Below are 24,165 nucleotides of genomic sequence, written 5' to 3' on the forward strand. Positions count from 1 at the left end.
CGCCGCGGACCACGGCACCGCGCGCCGCTCCGGGAGCGCGGCGGCCGCCTTCCGCGCGTGCGCGGCCGACGCGGCCGCGGCCGCGGGCGCGAGCTTCCGCGCCGTCGTCGTCGGCGACACGGGCGCGGGCAAGTCGTCGCTGCTCAACGCGTTCCTCGGCGAGGCCGAGGTGCTGCCGACGTCGTGCACGGCGTCCTGCGGCCGCGACGAGTTTCGAGCGATTCGGGGCGGGAAAACGACGAGAAATCGTCACCGTCGTGCTTGGTAGGTCGTGCATGCGCGCCTGCACGGCGGCCGTCGTCGAGCTGGCCTACCGGGGCGCCGCGGCCGCGCCGGGCGACGGCGCGTCGCAGTGCTTCGACGGCGCGGCGCCGCCGCGGCCCTACGGCTGCGTCGTCGAGATGGCGACGGCCGAGTTCTGGGCCGAGGAGGTTCGCGACCTGCGCGGAGATCAAAGCAGAGCACTCGCTTCGTCCAACAATCGACCGAGCGAGAGATGTCTGACGTTTGGCCCCCCGCGGCTCGTCCGGGGGCGTTCCGCGGCCCGGAGCGTCGCGCGTCGGCGGGGGCCGCGGCACTCCCCCCCTCGGCTCGCCTCTCCCAGGGTGATTCCACGCAGGTGGGGCCCTACAAGGCCTGGCTCGACGCGGCGACGCGCGCGTCGGCCGCGCCGCCCGACGGCCACGCGGCGCGCGCGGCCTACGACCGCGTCGTCGCGCTCTTCGGCGCGGACGCGCTCGCGGACGCGGCCGCCGTCTACGCGAGCAAGCGGGGCCCGGGCAAGGGCGCGAAGCGCCGGGGCGCCTACTTCTTCGAGGCCCACGCGAGCGTCGGCGCGACGGTGACGCTCGAGGCCGGTACGGCCGCGGAGCTGCGCGCGGCCGCGGAGCGGTACGTCGACTCGTCGGCGTCGGCCGCCGAGGGCGCGCTCTGGCCCCTCGTGCGCCGCGTCGCCATCGCCGGGCCCTGGGCGAGCCTCGCCTGCGGCCTCGTCCTCGTCGGGGCAGCAAAAGAGAGCGAAATTCCCAACTTCAAAGGCTCATATCTCGGCCGTTTTCCACTCGTTTCGGCTGATTTTTGGACGAGCGATCATCTCTCGGAACGGTCTCGAAGCATGGATGCTTTTTCCGGAACGCGCGCGCGCGGAACACTCATGTTGAAGCGACGTTGAATCACCCTTTTGCTGCCCAGGTCCTGGTCGACGCGCCGGGGCTCCGCGACGACAACAGCGCGCGCGACGGCGTCGTCAAGCAGTGCCTCGCGCGCGCCGACGCGCTCCTGCTCGTGTCCAACGTGCGCCGCGCGGTCAACGACAAGACGGTCAAGGACTGCCTCGTCGCGCCCTTCCGCGCGCGGCTCGCGCGCGACCGCCGGCCGGGCGACGTCGTCTTCGTCGCGACGCAGACGGACACGATGAACCGCGGCGAGGTCGCGGAGAACCTCGGGCTGGCGGAGGACGCGCCGCTCGAGGCCGTCGCGACGGCGCGCAACGACTTCTGCCGCGAGGCCGTCGACGCGGCGTTCTACGAGGGCCTCGACGCGGCGGCGCTCCCCGCGAACCGCGGCGCCGGCGGCTTCGAGTTCGCCGTGCTCGCCTGCTCGGCGGTGGACTGCCAGAAGCTCGAGGGCGCGCGGACGCAGGACGGCCCGCCGAAGATCTGGGACGACGCGCGCAAGACGCAGGTGCCCGCGCTCCGGCGCCTGCTCCGCGGCGCGGCGCTCCGGCCGCCGCGCGACGAGACGACGGGCGCCATCTTCCTCGCGGAGCTCGCGGCGGCCAAGGCGCGCGCGGCGGGCGCCGCGGCCGACGCGGCGCCGCCGCCCGCGGCGGCCCCGACGGCGCTCAAGACGCGCTGGGACGCCGCGCGCGCGGTCCCGCGGACGCCGGCGCCGCGGCGCCGCGGCGCGCCGCAGCCGGCGCCGGTCGCGCCCTTCGGCGGCGCGCCGGCGCCGACGTTCGGCAACACGGCGGCCTTCGGCGGCATCGGCGGGCTCGCCTTCACCGGCTTCGGCGCGCCCGCGCCCGCCGCGCCGTCGCCCCGCGCGCCCCGCGCGCCGATCCCCGAGGACGACGTCATCGACCTGACGTGAGTATGTGGCGAGTAAGATGACCTGTGCAGAGGCGTGCAATGTCTCATCAACCTGACGAGTTAGTCGTCCTCGTCGCCGATGCGCAAGGGCACGATGTCCAGGTGATCCCTGATCGTGTAGCAGGCGTTGTCGTTGAGCGTGGCGAAGTGGAGAGTGCACCCGTCGCCGACGATGATAAGATATCTTAAGATGTGTGCTCGAGCTCTGAGACGACTATTCCGCCAACGTCGCGCGTCAAACTAAGTTGAACCACTACGAAGCTAGCACCCCCTGGCCCGCACTGACGACGACGCTCGATCATACGGCAATGAAGCTCGCAATTCTCGCTCTCGCGGCCAGCGCCAACGCGTTCACGAGCCCCAGCTCGGCCGCGCGCCCCGCCGCCACCTCCCTCAAGGCCGCCACCGCGACGCTCCCCGCGACGGTCAAGCCGGGCGTCGTCACGGGCGATGCGCTCATGGACCTCCTCGCCTACGCCAAGGAGCGCGGCTTCGCGATCCCCGCGGTCAACGCCGTGAGCTCCTGCGGCATCAACGCGTGCCTGGAAGCGGCGGCGAAGCGCGTCACAGCGTCCTGATGTCTCGCGACTTCGATTTGATTGCGCGGGGACCCCAAATCCGAGCCGAGCCCTTGGACTGGATGCGGCGCGCGGATCTCGCCGACCCAGAGCATCGTACGGTAGTGAAAGTGGCCGAACCCCCCTACCCACCCATCGAACCGCGGTTGACGCGCCTCGCCGGGGCATTGACGCCCGCCGCGCGCCCGCCGTTCCCCGCTTCGCGCCAGCCGCTCGCCACGATCCGAAACTCGAGCAAAACACCCCCCCGCCCACAGGTACGGCGGCCCGATGATCGTGCAGTTCTCGCGCGGCGGCGGCCAGTTCCTCGCGGGCAAGTACCTCGTCAAGGAGTTCCCCGACGAGGCGTCGGTCGCCGGCTGCGTCGCGGGCGCGCTCCAGGTGCGCGAGCTCGCCAAGTTCTACAAGGTGCCCGTCATCCTCCACACGGACCACTGCATGCGCGACTGGCTGCCGTGGTTCGACGGCCTCCTCGAGGCCAACGAGGACTACTTCGCCAAGAACGGCGAGCCCCTCTTCTCGAGCCACATGCTCGACCTCTCCGAGGACACGATCGAGGACAACATCGCGACGTGCGTCGAGTACCTCGAGCGCATGTCCAAGGTCGACCTGCTCCTCGAGATGGAGCTCGGCATCACGGGCGGCGAGGAGGACGGCGTCGACAACAGCGACGTCGACTCGTCCAAGCTCTACACGCAGCCCGAGGAGGTCTGGCAGGTCTACGAGGCGCTCTCCAAGGTGCCCAACGGCAAGTTCACCGTCGCCGCGGCGTTCGGCAACGTGCACGGCGTCTACTCGCCGGGCAACGTGCAGCTCGACCCCCAGATCCTCCACAACACGCAGGCCTTCATCTCCGAGAAGCTCGGCGGCGACGACAAGAAGCCCGTCTACTTCGTGTTCCACGGCGGCTCCGGCTCGTCGCGCGAGGACATCCAGTACGCCATCGAGGCGGGCACGATCAAGATGAACATCGACACGGACACGCAGTGGTCCTTCTGGGACGGCATCCGCGCCTACGAGCTCAAGAACCGCGACTACCTCCAGGCGCAGATCGGCAACCCGGACGGCGACGACAAGCCGAACAAGAAGTACTACGACCCGCGCATGTGCCTCCGCTCCGCCGAGGAGGCCACGGTCAAGCGCCTCGGCGCCGCCATGGAGGACCTCAAGTGCGTCAACGTCCTCTGAGCGGCGACGCGGACCGCGCCGGCCGCCGCCCCGCCGCGCGACCCGCGGCGCCCCCCCACAACGGACTCCCCAGCCTAACCCGGTTTGTTGTCCCGCGCGGCGCGGCGCCCCTAGGCGGGCGGCGCCGCGACGCCGAGGATGCCCGCGACCGCGGCGGCGCCCCGGACGCCGTTGAGCACGCGGCCGCCGTCCTCGCGGGGCTCGCCGTCGACGCGCACGTTCGGGCCTGCGGCGGCGCGCGGGGCTGGCGCGCGGCGAGGGGCGCGGGGCGCGCGACGCACCCATCGTGCACTCGTCGAAGCAGCCGTGGTCCGTGTGGGCCATGTCGGCCGCGAGGACCTCGACGCCGTCCGGCGCGAGCGACTCGAAGAGCGCGAGCGTCGCGGCGCCGCCGCGCTTCCTGCAGTGCTTCTTGAGGCACACCTCGACGCGCTCGGGCGCCGCGCGTGTCGTCGTGGCGGCGGGCCGCGCGGGAGCGCGCGGCGGCTGGAGCGCCGCGCCGGCGGAGACGAGGACGAGCAGCACGAACGACCTCATCGGCGCGGGTGATCGATGCGGCGGTGCTGGCTCCTGGCCCTGCGACTACCGATGCGAGCAAATCAAGGACACAGCCCTTCACATAGCCTCTCGACTCGAGTCAGGGCAAAGCGGCTCCTTTCGAGCCCGGGCGGCGGGCCACCAAGTGGGCCACCTCTATGGGGGCCGGATTACCGGGTAATGCCCGGGAGGCCTCGGTAATTACCGGTAATTACCGGGTAATTACCGCAGAAGGGTAATTACCCGGTAATCAGGGCGTCCGCGGACGGCTAGAGGCGGTATGGCGGCTCGAAAGGACCACCGCGAACCCGCGTGTCGACCGAATTCTCTTTTAGGTGGCTTCCACGCGACAACGCCGGCGGCGCGCTACGGCGTGGGGGGCGTCGCCCGGCGCGCCCGTCGCGACGTCGCGACGAGCAGCCGCTCGGTCGCGGTTTCGCGCCGCGCGTCGACCGCGATGCGAAACACGACCGCGACGGGCCGCGACGCTCGGATCGTCAGCCACGTGTACTAGCGGACCGCGGCCTGTACGCGGATTACCCGGTATCGAATTATGGCACCGGGTAATTACCGGTAATTACCGGTAATTACCATTACCGGTAATATACCGCCAAATTACTCCGGCGGCTATAGCCACCTCCCACCTCGCCGGGGACGGAGGAGGAAGGCCAGGGAGGAGCCTGCCCGATGTGCCTGAGGTCGCTTCAAACCTCATTGAAAGGATGCGTGGGAGAGGCTCTCGACCGTCGCACTGCCGCCCTCGCCGCTCTCCGCGATCGCCGCGCGAGCGCCTCCCATGACGTCGCGGGGCCTGGCCGCCCGCGGGCGCAGTGGCGGCGCCGGCTCGGCGCGCCCGCGAGGCCCCGCCGGGCTCGCGGGCGGGGCGCTCCGGGGAGGCGCGGCGCGAACGCGACCGCGCGGGGCACTCAACTACACATAAGGTTACGAGTCCGGGCCGGCGTCGCCGTCCGGGTCGTCGTCCGCGCCGAGGAGGAAGTGGTCCCAGCCCCGCCAGTCGTTGCCGTAGTACTTCGGCGGGTCGTTGGGGATGTAGGCGTTGCGCTTCTCACCGGACTCGAGCCACTCGCGCCACTCCTCGGCGGTCTCCCAGCGGTTCATCGCCCTTGCCCACTTGGCGGCCTCGTCGTACGGCAGGTGCCGCGGCCTCCGCCGCTGGACCTCCTGCGACCGGCGGAAGGTGAGCCGGCTCCGCGTCAGCCGGAAGTCGTCGATGGTCTCGAGGCCGCTGCTCTGGATCCGCGCCGCCGGGAGCAGCTCCTCCTCCGCCTCGGCCGCGCCCTCCGCCTCGTCGCGCTCTCCCTCCGCCTCGGGCTCGCCCGGAGCCGACGCCGCGCAACGTGCGTGCGGTCGAGGCGACGGCATCGGCGGCGCGAAGGCGCGGACCAGTGCCGTGGAGGACGCCGCCGCGACCAGGAGCGCGCGCCTCATTGGGACTTGTTTTACCGCAGCAGCCGAAGGTTTGATGATGTGGACGGCATGGGCTGTGCAACGCTTCAGCTTGACCGACAACTTGAAGCTTGGCCGCCGCTGGATCGACGTTAAGATGGCTCCATGGCCGGATATGTCCCGTGATGCTTCAACTTAGGTCCCCGCTCTGGTGAACCTCAGCAGGCGGTGCTGCGCGGGCGGGGGGTGCCTCGCGATGACCTCGCTCGCGAAGGCGAGGGCGTTCTTGGACGCGCAGCTCCCGAAGAACGCGTCGTTGCAGCCCGTGGCGGCCTTGTCGCCGACCATCTCCCGGGCGACGGCGGCCTCGTGGCGCTGGAGGTAGCGCGTGAGCGCGACGAGGTCCTCGGCCTTGATGCCGAACGCCGAGGCGATGCGCCGCGACGACGCCGGCCTTCGAAGCTTGGAGACGTTCCTGGGGTGCTTGCCGCCGGTCGACGTCACGCTCCGCACGCGGAGGACGGGCGCGGTCGCGACGTCGCCCGGGTCGAAGTCGCCGCCGGCGTCGATCTCGACGCCGTGGACGTCGTACGCGTCGCGCGCGGTCTTGTGGCCGACGGCCAGGACCTACGGGCGATCGCTTCGACGTGGGTTTCCCGCGCGCGCGCGTTCCAGAAAACGCATCCACGCGTCGAGACCGCTCCGAGGGATGATCGCTCGTCCAAAAATAAACGAGCGGAACGCGGCCGAGAGCGGCGCCTTTGGGCGCGTCGCGCGCTTTTCCCGCCCCGGCCAGGACGGGGCAGGGCGCGGGCGCGCAGGCGCGGAGGTCGCCGCCGACGAGCGCGAGCGCGTGGGCCAGGCCCGACATGAGGCAGCCCCGCGGCAGGGTCTCGAGGTAGACCGCGTGGTGCTGCTGGCGGACCTCGGCGTCCGCCGACCGGCGCGCGCGGGCGCCGACGTCCTTCGACGACAGCCAGGCCATGGCGCGATTCGCGCAGGCGTAGTCGAAGGTCGCGGCGGCGGACAGCGGCGGCGCGCTCCGGCGCCAGCGCGCGACGTGCTGCACGTAGCTCCGGTGGAGCGCGTCGTCGGCGTCGAGCGTGACGAGCGTGAGCTCGTCCGCGGCGGCGAGGCGGGCGCGCAGGCCCGGGAAGGCCGCGGCGAGGAGCGACGTGACGTTCTTCCCCGGCGCGTACGTCGCGTCGACGCCCCGCGGCGCGTCGACGAGCCGCGCGTGCGCCGGGAGCGCCGCCTCGAGCCGGCGCCGCGGCCCCGCGGGGAGCGCCGGGTCCGTCGACACGAGCCAGACGAAGCACCGGTTCGTCTGCGCCGCCATGCTCGGCACCGTCACGGCGAGCATCTGCTCAAGGCGCGCGCCGACGAGCGCGCGGAAGCGGCCCTGACCCTGCATGAAGCGCGTCTCGACGACGATGACGCTCCTGCCCGGCGGCTGGCCGCACTCGCCGCCGAGCCAGCGCGCGGCGTCGAACGTCGCCGCCGCGATGGGCAGCAGGAAGAGGCGCCTCCATCTCGATGAGCGCGCCGGGCAGCTCCGCATTTTTTGCTAGTCACGCATCATGTTGATGAGCACGTCGGGCAGCCCCCGGGCTGGCCGGGGCAGCTCCGACGGCACTTTTTAGTACTGAGCGGCCCCGGGCCCCCGGTGGGGGACGGGTCACCCGGAGTCCGGGCACTCCACCCCTGGCTCACCCCGGGCCGGCACTTTTTTAGGGGGCTCCGGGGATCCGGACCCGTCCGCTCAGGCCTCCGCCGCTCGGCGCGCGAGCTCGGGCCCGGAGGCGACGGCCCCCTCGACGATCTCCTCGACGGCACTTCCCCATTCTCCTCGCGCGCGAGGACGGCACGCGTCAAGCGCTTCTTGGACGCATCCGTCGGGCCGCCCATGGCACGCGCTTCATCGCAAACCTTGTGGAGTGGCACGAGGCGAGACGTCTCGACGATGGGAGCCATCATACCATCATGCAGCAATGGGCGCTCCTCGCCGCCGCGAGCGCCTTCGTCGCCCCGCCGCGGCACGAGCTCGGCCGCGCGCCGCTCCGCAGCACGCCCGAGCTCAGCCGCGCGCCGCTCCGCAGCACGCCGAACACGAATAACCCGGAGGAGCTCGACGAGGCGTCGATGACGGAGCTGCGGCTGCGCATGAGCCGCGAGAGCCTCGAGAACCGGTACCGGACGTCCGTGACGCGGCGCAAGCGCGCCTGGCTGCCCTACGACGCCGCGGCGGCGTGGGCGCGGCGCCTCGGCCTCGCGACGGAGGACGACTGGCGCGACTGGCTCGAACAGGGCGAGGGCCGGTCGTCGTACGTGCCGTCGAAGCCCGCGGAGGTCTACGCGGCCGCGTGGGTCTCCTGGCGCCACTTCCTCGTCGGCGACGGCGCGGAGGACGAGGACGACGCCGCCAGGCTCTCCGCGGACGTCGAGGCCGCGGCGTCGCGGCGCGCGAGCCTCGCGCGCGAGCTCGAGCGGGCCGAGGCGCGCGAGGCCGAGGCGCGCGCCGCGGCCGACGCCGCGGCCGAGCGCGCGGCCGCCGAGGAGGCGACATCGACGGAGGACAAATCGACGGAGGTGCTGGGCCCGGCCTACTTCGCGAGCTTGGACTACGCGGGCGGCGACTACGTGCCCTGGGACCTCGGCGGCCGCGCGCGGGTCCTCCGGGCGGCATTCGACGTACGTCGTTCACCGTCTCTCGCCGAGAGAAGACGCGACTTCAACATGCGCGGAGGCGCACGGTCTTTCACCGTCTCTCGCCGAGACAAGACGATCCGTCCGAAGAATCAGCCGTCGAGGTTCGCCGGGCCGGTCCGTGACGTCGAGGTTCGCCGGACCTTTTGGTTTCTTTCCCCCGCAGGCAGCCCCCGGTGCGCCACGCCTTCGAGCGCGGCGACTTCGGCGACGCGCGCGCGGGCCCCATCCTGGACGCGGGCTGCGGCGCGGGCGACAACGCGAACTGGCTCGCGGCGCGGGGCCACGAGGTCGTGGGCTTCGACATCTCCGAGGGCGCGCTCGCGGAGGCGCGGCGCCGGTCGCGCGACGTCTTCGGCGCCGCCATCGAGGACGCGGGCGGGTCCGCGGAGTTCGTCCGCGCGTCGGGGCTCGACCTCGCGTCCTCGGCCGTCGCGCGCGCCGCGGCGCGGCAGCCGGGCGGCTTCGCCGTGGTCCTCGACTCGGCGCTGCTCCACTGCCTCGACGACGCGAGCCAGCGCACCTACGTCGGGGAATTGGCAAAGGTCGCGCGCGGGGCGGAAATCGAGGGTAGAACGTCGACAGGTCGACGTCCTCCTGGAAGGCCGCGTAGTGGGCGTTGATGTCGCCGTGAAAGTGCAGATTCAAACAATCGACGGCGTGGCACGCGGCGTCCTCCCAGAGGTTGTCCGGGACGGAGCCCGCGTGCATCATTGCCCGTGTGAGGCCGTAGACGGCCTGTCCTCGCCGCGGCCGCTGCGCCGCGCGCGGTCCGCGCGGGCGCTGGTGGGGCCTGGACCGGAGCGCGGCGCGGCGCCGGGCTCTGCGGCGGCGCGCGCTCTGGCTCCAGGGGCTATCCGCCGCTCGCGAGCGGTGGATCTGCTGCGGGCGGCGCGCTCTGCGCGCAGGCTCGCAGCGGTGTAGCTGCGCACAGCTAGCAGGTGTAGCGCGGTGGCTCACAGCGCGAAAGCGGGCCCATAACCCAGATCAGAGTGAGACTGCGTTACGGGTATCCTAGGCGTATCCTGGCTCCTCTGTGCGGCGTGCGGTCGAACACCTCTACAAAGCCTTCGGAAGTGCGATCTTGACGTCAAGTTGCCGAGCAAGTGCTGCCCGCGCCCGATGGCCAATGCAATGACCCGCGCCGAGGCCGCGGCGCTGCTCGGCGTCGGCGAGGCGGCGACGGCCGAAGAGCTCAAGAAGGCCTACAAGCGCAAGGCCCTGCGCGCGCACCCGGACAAGGGCGGGTCCAAGGAGCAGTTCCAGCGCCTGGCCGAGGCCTACAAGTGCCTCGCCGACGCCCGCGAGGGCGCGGCCGCGGCGGCGACGGCGGACGTCGACGACGACGACTGGGCCGCGGAGATCTTCCAGTCCGTGTTCACGTTCAACCTGCACCACATGCCGTCGCTCATCGCGCAGCTCTACGGCCGCGTCGAGCTGTCGGCCGTCGAGCTCCGGTCGGCGCTCGAGCAGCCGAGCCTCGAGCGCTACGTGCTCGTCGACGCGCGGTCGCCCGCCGAGCGGGGCGCGGCGGGCGCCTGGCCGGGGCCCGTGCGCCTCACGGACGACGCGCTCGAGAAGGTCGACGTGGTCGAGCTGCCGACGGCGTGGTGCGTCGACGACGCCGGCGAGGTCCTCTTCTGCGCGCGCACGGGCCCCACGGCCGAGGCCATCGCGATGCTCTGCGACGACGGCAAGGCGGCGCTCAACGCCGTCGCCGAGGCCGCCCACGACGGCGCGCACGTCGTCGTGCTGAGCCAGTCGGGCACCGCGGCCGGCGGGCACAAGCGGACGGACTGCCAGCGCGTCGCCTTCTTCCTCCGCAACAGCCGCATGCTCCCCGCGGCCGCGGACCCGAAGCGCGTCCGCTTCGGCTTCTTCGCCTGGCGCCAGCTCGCGCCGCCGCCGCCGGAGGACCAGAGCGACGCGGACGCGGCCGTTCGAGCGCGGCGCGGCACGACGGCGGTTCGACGTCGCTTCGACGCGAGCGCGCCGCGCGCGCGCGCTCCGGGCGACGCGTCCAGGCCGCTCCGAGAGATGGTCGCTCGTCCGACCACGAGCCGAAACGAGGGGACCGCGACCGAGATGGGAGGGGACCATGACCGAGATGGGAGCCGAAACGAAGGGGAACGCGGCCGCTCCGACGCGATCGCGCCCGTTCGCCGCCCAGGTCGAGTATCGCGTCATCTCGAAAGGCGCGTTGGTCCGCGCGGCCGCGGCGCTCGACAGCCCCCTCCTCGCGGACCTCCCGCGGGGCACGGTCGTCCGCGTCGTCGAGGCCGTGGACGTCGGCGGCGCGACCGCCGACGCGCCGAAGAAGCGGCGCGTCCGCGTCGTCGCGCCGGTGGCGGGCTGGACGTCGGAGAAGCAGCTCGCGCGCGTGCCGCCGCCGCGGAACCCGCCGGACCCGCGGCGGCCCGGGGACTGACCCGCGCGCGTCGTCCGCTCCTCGTCCGCCCGCCCGCGTCGCCTCGCCCGCCCGCGTCGCCCGCCCGCGTCGCCTCGCTCGCCCCGCCCGAAGAGCCGCGGCTCGTAAGTGGGCGCTAGGGGGTGGGCGGGGGGGATTCGGGGGACGGGGGGCCGCGGCCGCCGCGCCGCGCGCGGCTAGACCGGCGGGAGCGCCGCGAGGAGGTCGCCGAGCTCCGCGCGCTGGGCCTCGAAGGCCTTCGCGTGGAGCTGCCAGAAGCGGTTGTCGCCCGCGGGCGGCGGCCCGCCGCTCGCGGGCGCGCCCGCCGCAGGCTGCCGCGGCGGCGGCGGCGGCTTGGCGGCCTTGGCCTTGGCCTCCGCGAGCGCGACGTCGAGGTCGCGGAGGATCGTGTCCGCGCGGAGCTTGAAGTGCTTCTCGGCGACGTCCTTGAACGACGGGTCCGGGTTCTTGAGCGCGTCGAGCATGGCCCACTTGACCGTGTTCTGCTTGACGTTGGCGCGGTACTGGTCGCTCTTGGCGTCGCCCGCGGGCGTGCCCATCTGCTGCTCGTAGCCCGGCTCGTTGTAGTAGGGGTCGGGCACGAAGATGAGGGCCTGGATGGACACGAGGACCTGGAGCAGCGTGCTCGTGCGCTCGTTCCACGTCTCGCCGGCCCGGCCCTCCCAGGTGCCCAGCAGGCTGAGGCAGACCTTGCCGCACTCGTACAGATTCGGGTTGAAGCGCACCGTGCCGCGGCCCGTCGTGAGGAGCTGGACGCTCGGCGGGCCGGACGGGTAGGTCGGCGGGAAGCGCACGTCGAAGATGAAGAGGCCCCCGCTGTAGGGCGTGCCCTCGGGCGCGGCGATGGCCACGCGGAGCGCGTCCATGCGCGAGGGGTGCGCGCGGCACCACGCGGACGACGACGCGTTGAGCGGCAGGCTCTGGGAGATGTCGACGTGCTCCTGGGCCAGGCGCCGCGCGAAGGCCGGGTGGGACCGCGCGGCGGACGGCGCGGCGAGGCGCCACGTCGCCGCCGCGGCCTCGTCGGCCTCGTCGTACTGCAGCGGCCGCATCGCCTTCCGGTAGGTCGCCTCCGCGTCGTCGCCGCCGCCGGGCGCCTCGCGCGCGCGCTTCCGCGACCGCGTCGCGGGCGCCGCGGGCTCGTCGCGGGGCCGCTTCGCGGGCGCCGCGGGCGCCGCGCGCCGCGGCGCTTGAGCCGCGAGCGCGCGGACCGCGGCGCCGACGTCGTCGACCGCGCGCTCGATGAGCGGCATGAGGCCCTCGGCCGCCGCGTCGTTGTCGTCCGGCGCGGCCGGCGCCGCGCCGCGGGCCCGCGGCGGCGCGGCGGGCGCGGCCACGGCCGGCCGCGACGCCGCGTCCTTGCGCTTCGCCGCGTGGAAGACGGCGAGGCGCCGCTTCAGCGCGAACACGAGGTCGACGAGCGCCTCGGGCTCGCCGTCGGCGCGCGTCGCGTCGCCGCGCGCCTCGCGCGCGAGCTTCTCCGCGGCGAGTGCGGGCGCGGCGCCGTCGTCGCGGTCGTCGTCCGCGGCGCCGACGAGCGCGGGCGCGAGCGCGGGCCGCCGCGCGAGCGCGGACAGGAGCTCCATGGCGACGCCGTAGAGCGCCGCGTGCCGCGACGCGTCGAGGAGGCTCTCGTTGCGCGCGTAGGCCGCGAGCACGGGCACGAGCGCGGAGCCGGCGACGACGCGCGCGTCGCCGTCGTCGAGGTCGCCCTCGCGCCGGAGCAGGCCGAGCGCGCGCCGGAGCACGTCGCCCACGAGCCGGTCCTTCTCGCGCTGCGCGGCGACGTAGGCGTCGACGTCCCAGGTCACGGCGGCCTCGCTGTTGTCGTGGCCGTAGCCCGTGCCCTTGGCCCAGTACGCGCGCGCCTTGCGCTTGCCCTGCTCCCCGGGCTCGCCCCCGGGCACGGGCGGCGCCGTGGGCGGGGCGGCCGCGCTGCCCTCGCCCTGGACGCCGCCGTCGTCGCTCGACGACGCGTCGTCCGCCGCGCGCGCGGGCGCCGCGGGCGCCGCGCGCGCCGCGGGCGCCGCGCGCGGCGCCGCCGCCGCGCGCGCGGGCGCCGCGGGCGCCGCGGCGTCGTCGACGGCGCGGCGCGCGCGGCCCCGCGTCTCCGTCAGCAGCCCCAGGCGCATGAGCACGTGCTCCAGGTCCGTGTAGGCGCCGTCGACGGACGCGTAGGGGTCGTTGCGCGCGTCGCCGGCGTCGAGCGGCGCGCGCGCCGCGTCGGCGCCCAGCGCGTCGGCGATGGCCTCGAAGACGGGCTGCATGCCGCCGACGGAGTTCCAGGAGCTCAGCTGGAGCTGCGGGAGCATGGCGACGCGCGCGAGCGCGCCGCCGCCGAAGCGCGGCCGCACGAGGCGCACGAGCGGCGGGAAGAACGGGTAGAGGTCGATGGTGAAGCGCACCTCGAGCTCCACGTGGCCGTAGCCGTGGGCCCGCTCGAGCTTGCCGAGCTCCGCGGCCATGGGCGACCCGGGCGGGAAGCGGCTCAGGAGCACGCGCCAGTGGTAGACGTTGTCGTCGACGGCCTCGGCCTCGACGTGGACGCCCCGGGGCCGGTCCCCGCCGTCGGCGAGGTTGCGGCTCTCCGCCGCGTGCTGGAGGGCCAGCAGGTCCGCGGCGAGCACCTTGAAGGACGCCGCGCCGGAGAAGGCGTGCGTCGGCACGCCCGCGCCGCCGACGACGCAACCGAGGCCGCCCGCGGTCTTGTCCCGGAGCTCGAGCTTGAGCTTCTCGGCGCCCTCGCCGCTCGACGCCATCGCCGCGCGCAGCTCCGCCTCCTTCTTCTCCCAGCGCTTCGTCTTGTGGTGGTCCTCGAGCCACCCGGACTTGCCCACGTCCTCGACCTCGTCGTCGCCGTCGTCGTACTCGTAGTCGCTGTCGCAGGCGAGGGACTCGCGCTCCTCCTCGGGCCCGGACGACGACCGGTCGTCCTCCGGGACGTCCATGAGGTCGCGCGGGCGGCGCGGGTCGCGGGCGCGGCGGCGGCTGCCGGGTCTTCGGAACGCGGCGGGCGGACGCCGGCTCTCCGCGCGGTTTTTTTGGAAAGCGACCGGGGTCCCGAGACGCGCGAGACGGAGGGCGGGCGGGCGGGCTGAGGCGGGCGGGCGGGGCGAGGCGGTGCGGGTCGCCGCGCCTGATGTAGGCGGGGTCGGCGTCGTGCCTCCGGAGCTCCTCGGAGAGAGGCAGATCAGTCCCCATCACTTGCCCTACCCTGTACGCTAGTCAGGCCGGCCGGCGCACCACGCCGCGACTCGCTCATGTGACTCGGACGTAGCCTCAGTCGTAGGCCCGGACGTCATCTGACGTCGTCCGATGCGCATAGGCGGCGACGCACGCACCGACGTCCGGCTGCTCAAGGCTGGACAACCCTCGCGCGCAGCCCGCCCGGCCGCCTCGCGATAGCGCGGTGCTTTCGTTTGGTCTCTGTTAGGGGAGAAGTGCTTCGTTCTTCTTCTCGCGCGCTCGGCCGTTCGCGCGCTCGGTGCGCCGCGCGGTCTCCCGTCGGCGCGCGGCGGCGCGCGGGGGCGTCGCCGGCGCCGCGCTAGTCGAGGTGGACCTCGATGGCGCCGTACTTGAGGTCGCGGACGTCCTCGGCGTCCTTGCCCGTGAGCTTGGAGCCGTGGACCGTCGTGCCCTCGGCGTCGTCCGCGTCGGCGAAGAGCACGAGCTTGGTCACGTCGCAGTCCCACGCGTCGGCCTTGGCCGGGTTCACGTAGGTGACGTCGACGCCGCCGAGGAAGACGAAGGACGCCGTGCCGTCCTCCTTGAACATGTCGCCCTTGAGCGCCGGCGCGAAGGCGAGCTCGAGCTCGCCGTCCTCGGAGAGCGAGAAGGGCCGCGAGCCGACGAAGATCTCGAGCCACATGGAGAGGAACTCGGCCGTCGAGCCGGAGAGGCGCGCGAGGAAGGACGTGCCCCACATGGACTCGTCGGGGTAGGCCGAGGACACGATGAAGGAGCCGCACTCGAGGGGCGAGCGGCCGTAGGTGTCGACGTCCATGTTGTAGGGCGCGCCCGTCTCCATCGCGGTCCAGAACTCGTCGAAGAGCTTGGCGCGGATGAGCTCGAGGTACCACTTGAAGGACATGTGGAGCCAGATGGACTCGTTCTCGAGCCAGCCGGGCGTGAAGGCCATCATGCGGCCCATCTCGAAGGGCTGGCCCTCGAGCGACTCGCAGATCTTGTACTGGCCGATGGGCTCGTCGTAGAGGTCCGACGCGAGCACGGCGTCGTGGATGGCCTTGAGCTGCGCCTCGTCGTCGCGGTCGACGGTCTTGAGCTGGCGCACGGGGCCCTCGAGGAAGAGCGGGAAGACCTTGGCCTTGAAGGCCTTGGCGTGGACGAAGGGCTGGCCGACGAAGTTCGTCATGCCCGTGTACTCGAAGTCCTTGACCTCGTGCTGGAAGTAGGACGGCATGACGACGCCGTCGGTGTAGGTCAGCGACTTCTCGATGCCCTTCTCGAGCTTGTCCGCGACGTCGCCAAGGAAGGACACGAGCGCCTTGGCCGAGAGCTTGACCTCGTCGCCGGAGAAGAAGAGGCGCACGGACTCGCGGTAGGCCTCGCGCGCGTCCGCGACCGCGTCCCAGTACTCGAAGTCGGAGAGGGAGGCGTCGCCCAGGGCCTCCGTGATGTTGGACACGAGGCCGTCGAGCTCCGCGGGCACGGTGATGCCCCGGTCGACGCGGGCGATCGTCTCCTTGAGCCACACGGCGATGCGCCAGCACTCCGCCGTCTCCGCCATGCCGGAGCCCAGCAGCCCGGGCAGCCCGTTCATGGCGTCGTTCCAGCCGGGCTTGTTCGCGTCCATCTCGATGCCCATGCCCGACGGGTCGAGCAGCGCGAACTTGGTCACGCAGAGCAGGAAGAGCTTCGCCACGGGCGACACGGCGTAGACGTACGTGTGCGCGTCGTCCGTCTCGCCCGACGAGTCCCTGGCGAGCTCGAAGGCGCCGTCGGGCTTCGTGATGCGGTCGTTGAGCTGGCCGAGCTTCGCCGGGTCGTCGTAGACGCTGTTGTACTGGCGGACGCCGAGCTCGGGCACCTCGACGTACTTGAAGTCGCGCGGCTGCACCGTGCCCGACGACATGTAGAAGGGCAGCGGCTCGCCGTCCCACATGGCGCGCTCGACGTCGTCGGGGAAGATGGCCTCGAAGGAGATGACCTGGTCGAGGTCGTAGTCCCAGTGGTCCGCCCAGAAGCCCTCGTGCGTGTAGTTGGCCGCGAAGACCTGGTCCGACGCCGCGGCGACGGCGTCGAGGAACGCCTCGCGCTCGACGCTCAGCTCGACCTTGGCGGCCTTGGCGGCGACGAAGAGGTCCCCGGGGCGGAAGGGGCGGCCGAGGATCGACGCGAGCTTCTTCGCGGACTTGTCGTCCGCGCAGACGTCCGCGGCGACGGACGCCGCGGCGTCCGCGGCGTCGTCGGCGCCGTCGTCGTCGCCGCCGCCGCCGCCGCCCCCATGGAGAAGAAGGCCGTGGCGACGGTCAGCGGGTTGTAGCCGTCGGCCTGCTTGAGCGTGAGGAACTCGCGGAGGTTGAAGTCGCCGAGCCGGGGGAAGAGGTAGACGTCGACGCGCCGGTTCTGGTTGACGTCGCGGTAGTTGCCGCTGCCCTGGGAGTAGTAGGTCGTGTCGATCTGGTAGTTGTTGTAGTCGCGCTCGAGGTCGCCGTGGATGCGGGAGAAGGTGTGGTAGACCTTGGGGTTTTCGGGGTCGCCGAGGAACTCGGGGTAGCCGCCGCGGAGGAGGTTGTCGAGCTGCATCTGGCGCGAGAAGGCGTCGAAGAGGGGGTTCGCCGTGTCGCTCTGGACGACGCGCGTGAGGCGCTCGGCCAGCGCGACGGCCTCGGCGTACTTGCCCGCGACGAACGCGGTCTCGAGCGCCTTGGGCGCGATGTCGCCCGTGAGCTGCTCTACCGTCTTGGCGTGGCCGAAGACCTCGACGAGGGTCATGGCCGCGCCGGGCGCCAGCGTCTTCTGGGCGAGCGCGAAGGCGCAGGGCGTCTTCGAGACCTTGACCTCGTCCGCGGCCGCGAGCGTCTCGTAGTCCGTAAAGCCCAGCGGCTCGCGGAACGTCGTGTCGGAGCCGAAGACGACGTCCGGGTCGACGATCATGGGCACGAGCGTCGACTCGTCGCCGTCCTCGACGAAGCCGAAGGCGAAGTTGCCCTCGGTGATCATCGCGACCTGCGCCGAGTCGGCCGTCGACGCGCTCAGCTTGAAGTAGGGCAGCTCGCAGGGGCCCTTGTCGACGACGTCGCTGTCCTCGTCGCGGCCGCAGTTGTAGACGCGCATCCAGCCCTCGAGCGTGCGGCCCATGGCCGCGAGCTGGCCGCTGTTGACGCCGAAGGGCTCGAGGCGCGCGAGGCCGTCGACGACGTCGACGGCGGCCTCCGTGTCCTCGAGGTTCGTGATGGTCACGCGGCGCACGAGCGCGGGGAAGTCCTCGCCGGGCACGGTGTAGTAGAGGATGCGCGTCTCGAGGCCCGTGGCCGCGTCGACCTCGGCGATCTCGAGCTCGTTCATGCCGATGAGCATCGTCCGGTCCGCGGCGTCGTCGTCGACGGAGAAGAAGGGCTGGGCGAGCTTGGGCTCGCCGCCGTCGCGCGAGACCTTGAGCATCGTGCGGAAGCCCTCCGTGGACGTCGTCAGGTAGGCCTTGTTCGCGGGCGTGAACTCCATGAGCGGCTTGTCCTTGTTCTCGACGCCGAACGCGGCGAGGCCCTGGCCCCGGTTGACGTAGAAGGCCCACATGGGCATGCCCCACTCGCCGCCGATGCCCGGGAGGAACGACGCGAAGGGCTTGCGCGTGTCGAAGTCCGGCAGGATGAAGCGGCCGTCGGCGTCGAAGTCGTCGGACGCGCCCGCGCTGAGCGTCGGCGGCAGCTTGTGCTTCAGGAGCTTCTCCTCGGCGCCGGAGGCGGAGACGGCGACGAGGCCGAGGAAGACGGCGACGGCACCGGCGCAGCCGTAGAGCACCTTCTTGGGCAACCGAGATTTCTCCGGATCGCCGACGGCGAGCGGCGTCGCCGACGACGCGGCGCCCGCGCCGTTGACGGGGCTGATGACCTCGTAGCCGCGCCGCGACGCCATCTCCGTCGCGGGCATGGTGCGTGCAATGCTGCGGGCGCGGTTGCAACTGCGCGGCGTGCACACGACGAGATGCCTGCTGACAAATCGATGGTCGAGATTTCCAAGCGGCGAGCGCGCGACAGCCTGCAGTCGAGGTTTCTGTAATTTTTCTTCTCGAATCTGGACGCACCTTGGACTGGCGTCCAGAACGCCTCCAAGATCGTCCACGGCGCGCGCTCTGCGGCTCGCGTGTCGACGCTCCGCGACGCCCGCGGGCGGCACGACGGCAGGCACCGTCCGGCCATCGCTGTCGCTCGCCGACCCCGTGACCAGGAGCACGTCCAGAGCCCAACCGGGACTTTCCGTCGAAGCACGCACAGCCACAACAAAAGCACCAATATACTATCTCCTACGCTTCTTCTTCTTCGCCGGCGGCGCGCTCGTCGTCGGCGCCGCCGCGGCCGCGGCCTCGGCGGCCTTGGTCTCCTTCTTCTCCCGGCGCCGCGCGGCTTTCGAGAGGCGCGGGCCCGCGCGCTCGCGCGACACGGGCTCGGCGGCCACCGGTTGCGCGGTCGGCGCGGGCGCCGGCGCGGGCGCCGGCGCGGCCGCCGGGGCCGACCCGAGCGGGACGCGCGCGCCGTCGGACGAACGCACGAGCTCCCGGGCGCTCGCGTCCCAGCGGCCGGCGGCGACGAGGCGGTCGTAGACGTCGCGCGCCGAGTCGTAGACGCGCTCCGCCGCGGCGTCGACGAGATAGAAGGCGCCTTCGGCGCTCTGGAGCCCCACCAACTCGTCGGGCTCGTCGGGCTCGTCGGGCTCGTCTTCCTCCTGCCTCGCTCGTTTCTTGCTGAGAGGTCGCCCGTCCTTGTCGACGGCGCGATCGCGCCGCTTCTTCTTCAGCTCCTTGATGGCGGCGCGCCGCTTCTTGCCGGCCATCGGCGTCCCACACTCAGCAGGGCGGCACCCGGTCGACGACCGCGGTCGCTCTTCACCCAGCCTTCAACAAGTCCTTCAACGCTCCTTCAACGTACCCACACGCGCGGCGACACACGACGGCGCGCGCCCGCGCGCAGAGGCGGACCCGGCGTACCGCACTAGAGGAGCGCCTCCCCCCGCCCGTCGCCGAAGGCCACGGCGAGGTCGCCGGAGCCGCGCGCGTCGCAGGACGAGGGCCCGCGGTCCGCGTCCCACGCGTGGCGCGCCCAGGCGCCCGCGTGGTCGCGCGCGAAGGCCTCGCCGCGCGCCTGGGACGCGTCGTCGTAGAAGAGGAGGAACTGGGGCGCGGCGAACTTGGCGCCGTAGAGGCTCGCGTGCGCGAGCGGGTCGTGCACCAGCCTGGGCCGAAAGACGAATCTTCGACCCGACTTCAACGTGGGCGGTTTCGACGCGGAGTCTTCGATCGTGCGTCGAGACGTCGACGAGAGCACTCGATTCGTCCCAAATCGGCCGAATTGACTTCGACGCGACGCGGCTCGAGAGTTCCGAAGTTTGGTCGGGATCGCCCGGCTCGCCGTTCGATTTCGGCGCGGGGACGAGCGTCGCGACGTCGAAGCTCTCGAGGTGCTCGAAGGACGAGCCGACGCCCGCGTGTTCGAGGCCGCGCGCGCGCGGCGCCGCGAAGGGCCCGGCGCTCACGACGTCGACGAAGCCGTCGGCGCCGCCGTCGCCGACGAGCCTGCGCGGACATCGAATCCTCAACCCGACTCCAATGTGAGCGTACGGTTTCGACGCACGTTCGTCAGCTGTGCTTCGAGAACTCGACGAGAGCCATCGATTCGTCCAAGAATCAGCCGAATCGACGTGATCGAGATCGAGAGGAGTGAAGTGTTTGCTGGACGGGGCGTTCCGCTGGTTGATTTCCACACGGCGACGAGCGAGACGACGTCGCCGAGGGCCTCGAAGCCCCACGCCGCGTTCGCCGCCGCGCCGGCGACGAGCGCGCGGCGCAGGACGCGGCGCGCCGCCGCGCCGCCGGGCGCGCCGCCGCCCGGGAGCGCCGCGGCGACGCGCGCGGCCGCGGCTTTGCACGCGGCCGCGTCGCCAAAGTCCGCGACCGCGACGCTGTGGCGGTTGAACGCGAACGCGGCGAGGTCGTAGGCGGCGTCGCGGTCGAGCACGACGGCGCCGGACGCCGGGCGCGCCGCGAGCCGGGCCGCGCGCGCGCGCGCCGCGCCCGCGGCCGCCGCGGCCGTCTCGAAGACCGCGGCCTCGACGACGAAGTCGCGCGCGCCGCCGACGTCGCACCCGGCGTGGTCGCCGAGCGCCGCGGCGCCGGCCGCCGTGAGCCGGAGCTCGCGCGAGAGCGCGACGGCGCCGCCGAAGCCGTCGCGCGCCGCGGCCCAGGCGCCGCCCGCGTCCGCGCCGCCGCCCGCGTCCGCGCCGCCCCAGAGCACGGCGACGGCCGCGGCGCCCCCGAGCCCGCCGTCGATCCACGCGAGCAGCGCCGCGAGCGCGTCGGCCTCGTCGCGCGGCGTCGGCGGCGCCTCCGGCGCCGGCGGCGCCGGCGGCGGCGCCGCGAGCGTCGCGGCGACGCGCGTCGCGCCGACCGCGACGGCGGCCGCGGCGGCCGCGTGGCCGCGGTCCACGTCCCCCGGCGCGCCCCACGCCATCGCGACGGGCGGCGGGGCCGCGCCCGCGGCGGCCGCGACGACGGCGTCCTCGAGCGCGGCGAGGCGCGCGTCGCAGCCGTCGACCCAGTCGCACGAGTCGAGGCTCGCGCCGGGGCCGCAGTCGGCGCCGCAGCCGCGCCGCTCCAGGGCCCGCCGCGCGGCGCGCTCCAGGACCTCGACGCGCGGCGCCGCGTCCGCGGCGCGCGCCGCGGACCTGTGTGGAAATCAAATCTTCAACCCGACTTCAATGTGCGCGTAATCGAACGATTTGGACCGGACTCTGTCGCTGTGCTTCGAGAACTCGACGAGAGCCATCGATTCGTCCAAAAATCAGCCGAATCGACTTCGATTTGACCGAGATAGAGAGTTCTGAAGTTTGGTCAGGACCCCCCAAACCAGCGGTTGGAATCCACACTGCCGCGGACGCGGCGCCGCCGAGGCCGAGGAAGTCCGCGTGGGCCGCGGCGTAGGCGCCGAGCGCGAGCCCGAGCCGCGACCGCGCGAGCGCCGCCGCGGGCACGGCGTGGGCCCCGGGCGGCGGCGCGGCGGACGTCGCGCCCCGGAGCGCCGCGGCGGCCCGCGCGAGGCCCGCGCCGCCCGCGGCGCCGCCGCGGTTCGCGCGCCGCGACGCGAGCGCGGCGAAGAGCCGGGGCGCGTGCCGCGCGCGCGCCGCGTCGAGGCGGTCCTGCTCGCGGAACGTCCGCAGCGCGTCCCCCGCGAGCGCGTCCGCGCAGCGCGCCGCGTCGGCCTCCGCGGCGCCTGGGCCCATCCAGGCGTCGCACGCGGCGCGCGCGGCGTCGGCCGCGGGCGCGGCCGGGTCGAGCGCGAAGGCCGTGGACCCGCCGTCCGGGTCCTGCAGCACGGGCGGCCGGCGCAGGGCCGGGCGCGGCGGGAACGTCGCGTTCGCGGCGTCGAGCGCCGCGGCCGCGGCCGCGGCGACGCGGCCGAACGCGCAGCAGCCGCCGGACTCGGCCTCGCCGAGGCACGCGGCCCGCGCGGCGGCCTCGACGGCGACGGCGGCGTCGAACGGGTCGCCCTCCGCCGCGCCGGCGACGACCGCCGCGGCCCAGGCGCCGACGTCGCGGCGCGGCGCGCACTCCGCGGCGCCCCGGGCGCCCGCGCCCGCGGAGTGGAGCCGCGCCGCGGACTGGCGCAGGTGCGCGGCGACGTTGTCCACGCAGAACGGCTCGTGGTACCAGAGGTGGCAGCAGACGCGGCTCGCGGCGGCGGCGATCGCGCGCCGCTCGGCGACGTCGCCGGCGCCTGGGCAGCACAAGAGAGATTCAACGTCGCTTCAACATGAGTGTTCCGCGCGCGCGCGTTACGAAAAAAAAACATCCACGCTTCGAGACCGTTCCGAGAGATGATCGCTCGTCCAAAAATCAGCCGAAACGAGTGGAAAACGGCCGAGATATGAGCCTTTGAAGTTGGGAATTTCGCTCTCTTGTGCTGCCCCGGCCGGCGCGGCCGCGGTCGTTCGCGAACGCGCGCGCGCGGAGCCGGTAGTCCCGGTCCGCGCCGTCGACGGAGATCTCGTACTCGACGACGTCGACGGGCGGCGCCCGGTGCCAGGCCGGCAGCCCCCGCGGCGCCGGGCCCCGCGGCGCGTAGGACGCCGTCCACTGCGACACGGACGCGCGCGTCGTGCCCGCGTCGAGGTCCGCGCCCTCGTCCGCCGCGCGGTCCTCGCGGCACCGGAGCTCGATCTCCTGGACGCTGTGGCCCAGGGCGGCGTAGCGCCTACGGGGCGCGGCGGTGGCGATTTCCCGCCCGGAATCTCTCGAACGCCGCCGCGGCCGCCGGACGCCGCGTCGCGCTCGAAGTCCAGCAGCCCCGCGCAGCGGAGCAGCTCGTCGCTGAACTCGCGGTGGCCGTGGTGCGCGAGCTTGCGCTCGAGCGACGCGGCCACGAGGCGGAGCCGGCCGGGCTCGTCGACTTCGGCGGCCGGCGGCGCGCGCGGGAAGTAGGACAGGTGCCAGCCCGCGTTGTCGAAGAGCGACCGCGGTTGCCAGTCCGCGACGAGGCCCGGGCCCACGAATCCGGACTTGTCGCGGCCCGGGAACATGTCCGCCGCCCGGACGGGCCGCTCCCAGTCGTCCGCGGACTGGAGCGCGACGTAGCCTGCGTGGAATTCAAATCTTCAACCCGACTTCAATATGCGCATATGCGACAGTTTCGACGCAAGCTCTTCGGCTGTGCTTCGAGAACTCGACGAGAGCAATCGATTCGTCCAAAAATCAGCCAAATCGACTTCGATTTGACCGAGCTAGAGAGTTCTGAAGTTTGGTGGGGACCCCCCAAACCAGTGGGTGGAATCCACACAGGACGTAGCGCGCCTCGCCGACGCCGAACTCGGCCGGGAAGACCGCGGCGCCGCCCTCGAAGGCGTCGCCCTCCGCCGTCGCGCCCAGCAGGTCGGCGAGCCGCGCGGCGAAGGGCCCCGCCCAGCGCCCGCCGAGCGTCCACTCGAGCGCGTAGTGGTGGTGGCTCATGAGCAGCGACGCGGGCGTCGCGAGGACCGGGAGGAGGCCTCGCGCGATGCGCCGCTTGTCGCACTCCGCCGCGACCTTGAGGCGCCGCACGGTCTCCCGGTTCGGGATCTCGTCGACGTCCGAGACCACGACGACGTCCGTCGCCTCGAGGCCCAGCGCGGGGCCAAAGGCCCGCAGCGCCTCGAGGACGCCGTTCCGCGAGGCCTCGCCGCGGTCGTGGAGGTCGCCGTCGTCCTCGCCGGCCTCGGGGGGCCACGTCCGGACCGTGAGGTTGAGCACGGGCGCGGCGCCCGGGGACGCCCAGTCGGCCGCGACGTCGCGCCAGAACTCCGCGCCCGCGCGGGGCGTGCCGTCGTGGAAGCGGTCCGCCTCGACGAGCACGTGCGCGTCGACGACGCCCGCGAGCTCCGCGGACCGCGTGCGCACCATGTCCCACTCGTCGAGCAGGTGGAACGCGTCGACGACCTTGGCGCCGGCGCCCGTGACGTCCTCGCAGCCCGCGACGTCCGTCGCGTCCGCGACGCTCGCGATCCGGGCGACGTCGTAGTCGTCCGGCGCGGAGCCGTCGCACTTGAGGCTCGTCAGCGTCACGGCGCCCGCGCGCGGCCGCTTGAGCGCGACGTTCGCGGCGGTCTCGCGGGAAATGGGTGGCTCGTGGCAGGGCGGGAAATGGGTGGCGACCCAGTTCTTATGCGGCAGCTCCGTCAGGAGCTCTCCGTCCTCGTAGAGGAGGCCGTAGGACTCGTCGTCGTTGAGCTGCAGGCGGACGGGCGTGAGATCCGTGACGATGACGTCGTCGCCGGTGGGGCCGACGACGGCGATGTAGGCCGCCTCGGCGTCGCGCAGCAGCAGCAGCAGCGCGGCGGTCGCGCGCACCATGGCGTCGTGCTACGGCATCAACGGCCCATCTACGGGCGGCGATCCGCGCGTGCGGCACGAATAAGGCTGCCCAACGATGCCCATCCCCGATTCGGCTAAATTCGGCCCGACGCGTCAGCAACGTAAACTTCAATAACTTCACGAGCTAAACTTGGCCTTGGAGACAGGCACTTAGTC

At 73.0% G+C, this 24,165-nt stretch overlaps 4 protein-coding genes across 4 annotated transcripts; 1 reads left to right on the top strand and 3 right to left on the bottom strand.

Moving 5' to 3' along the window:
* Positions 1–2,377: 2,377 nt before the first annotated feature.
* Positions 2,378–3,948, top strand: FBA3 (hypothetical protein; the record flags this gene model as incomplete). Its single annotated transcript, XM_009034238.1, has 2 exons — positions 2,378–2,649; positions 2,926–3,948. The coding sequence occupies 2 exons, from the start codon at positions 2,399–2,401 to the stop codon at positions 3,854–3,856; spliced, it is 1,182 nt and encodes a 393-aa protein (XP_009032486.1).
* Positions 3,949–11,338: 7,390 nt separating this feature from the next.
* Positions 11,339–11,824, bottom strand: AURANDRAFT_5561 (hypothetical protein; the record flags this gene model as incomplete). Its single annotated transcript, XM_009033863.1, has 1 exon — positions 11,339–11,824. A coding segment is annotated over one exon (486 nt), but the record flags the coding sequence as incomplete, so codon positions are not given.
* Positions 11,825–14,703: 2,879 nt separating this feature from the next.
* AURANDRAFT_10068 (hypothetical protein) lies at positions 14,704–17,768 on the bottom strand (the record flags this gene model as incomplete). The annotated part of the gene is made up of 2 exons (XM_009033907.1): positions 14,704–16,305; positions 16,422–17,768. Coding segments are annotated over 2 exons (2,949 nt in total), but the record flags the coding sequence as incomplete, so codon positions are not given.
* A 1,334-nt stretch (positions 17,769–19,102) lies between these two features.
* On the bottom strand, positions 19,103–23,988 carry AURANDRAFT_60966 (hypothetical protein; the record flags this gene model as incomplete). Its single annotated transcript, XM_009034265.1, has 7 exons — positions 19,103–19,343; positions 19,465–19,683; positions 19,872–20,831; positions 21,031–21,880; positions 22,011–22,357; positions 22,423–22,738; positions 22,938–23,988. The coding sequence occupies 7 exons, from the start codon at positions 23,986–23,988 to the stop codon at positions 19,103–19,105; spliced, it is 3,984 nt and encodes a 1,327-aa protein (XP_009032513.1).
* Positions 23,989–24,165: the final 177 nt, after the last annotated feature.

This window comes from Aureococcus anophagefferens (assembly GCF_000186865.1).
Source record: "Aureococcus anophagefferens unplaced genomic scaffold AURANscaffold_1, whole genome shotgun sequence".
NCBI lineage: Eukaryota > Pelagophyceae > Pelagomonadales > Pelagomonadaceae > Aureococcus > Aureococcus anophagefferens.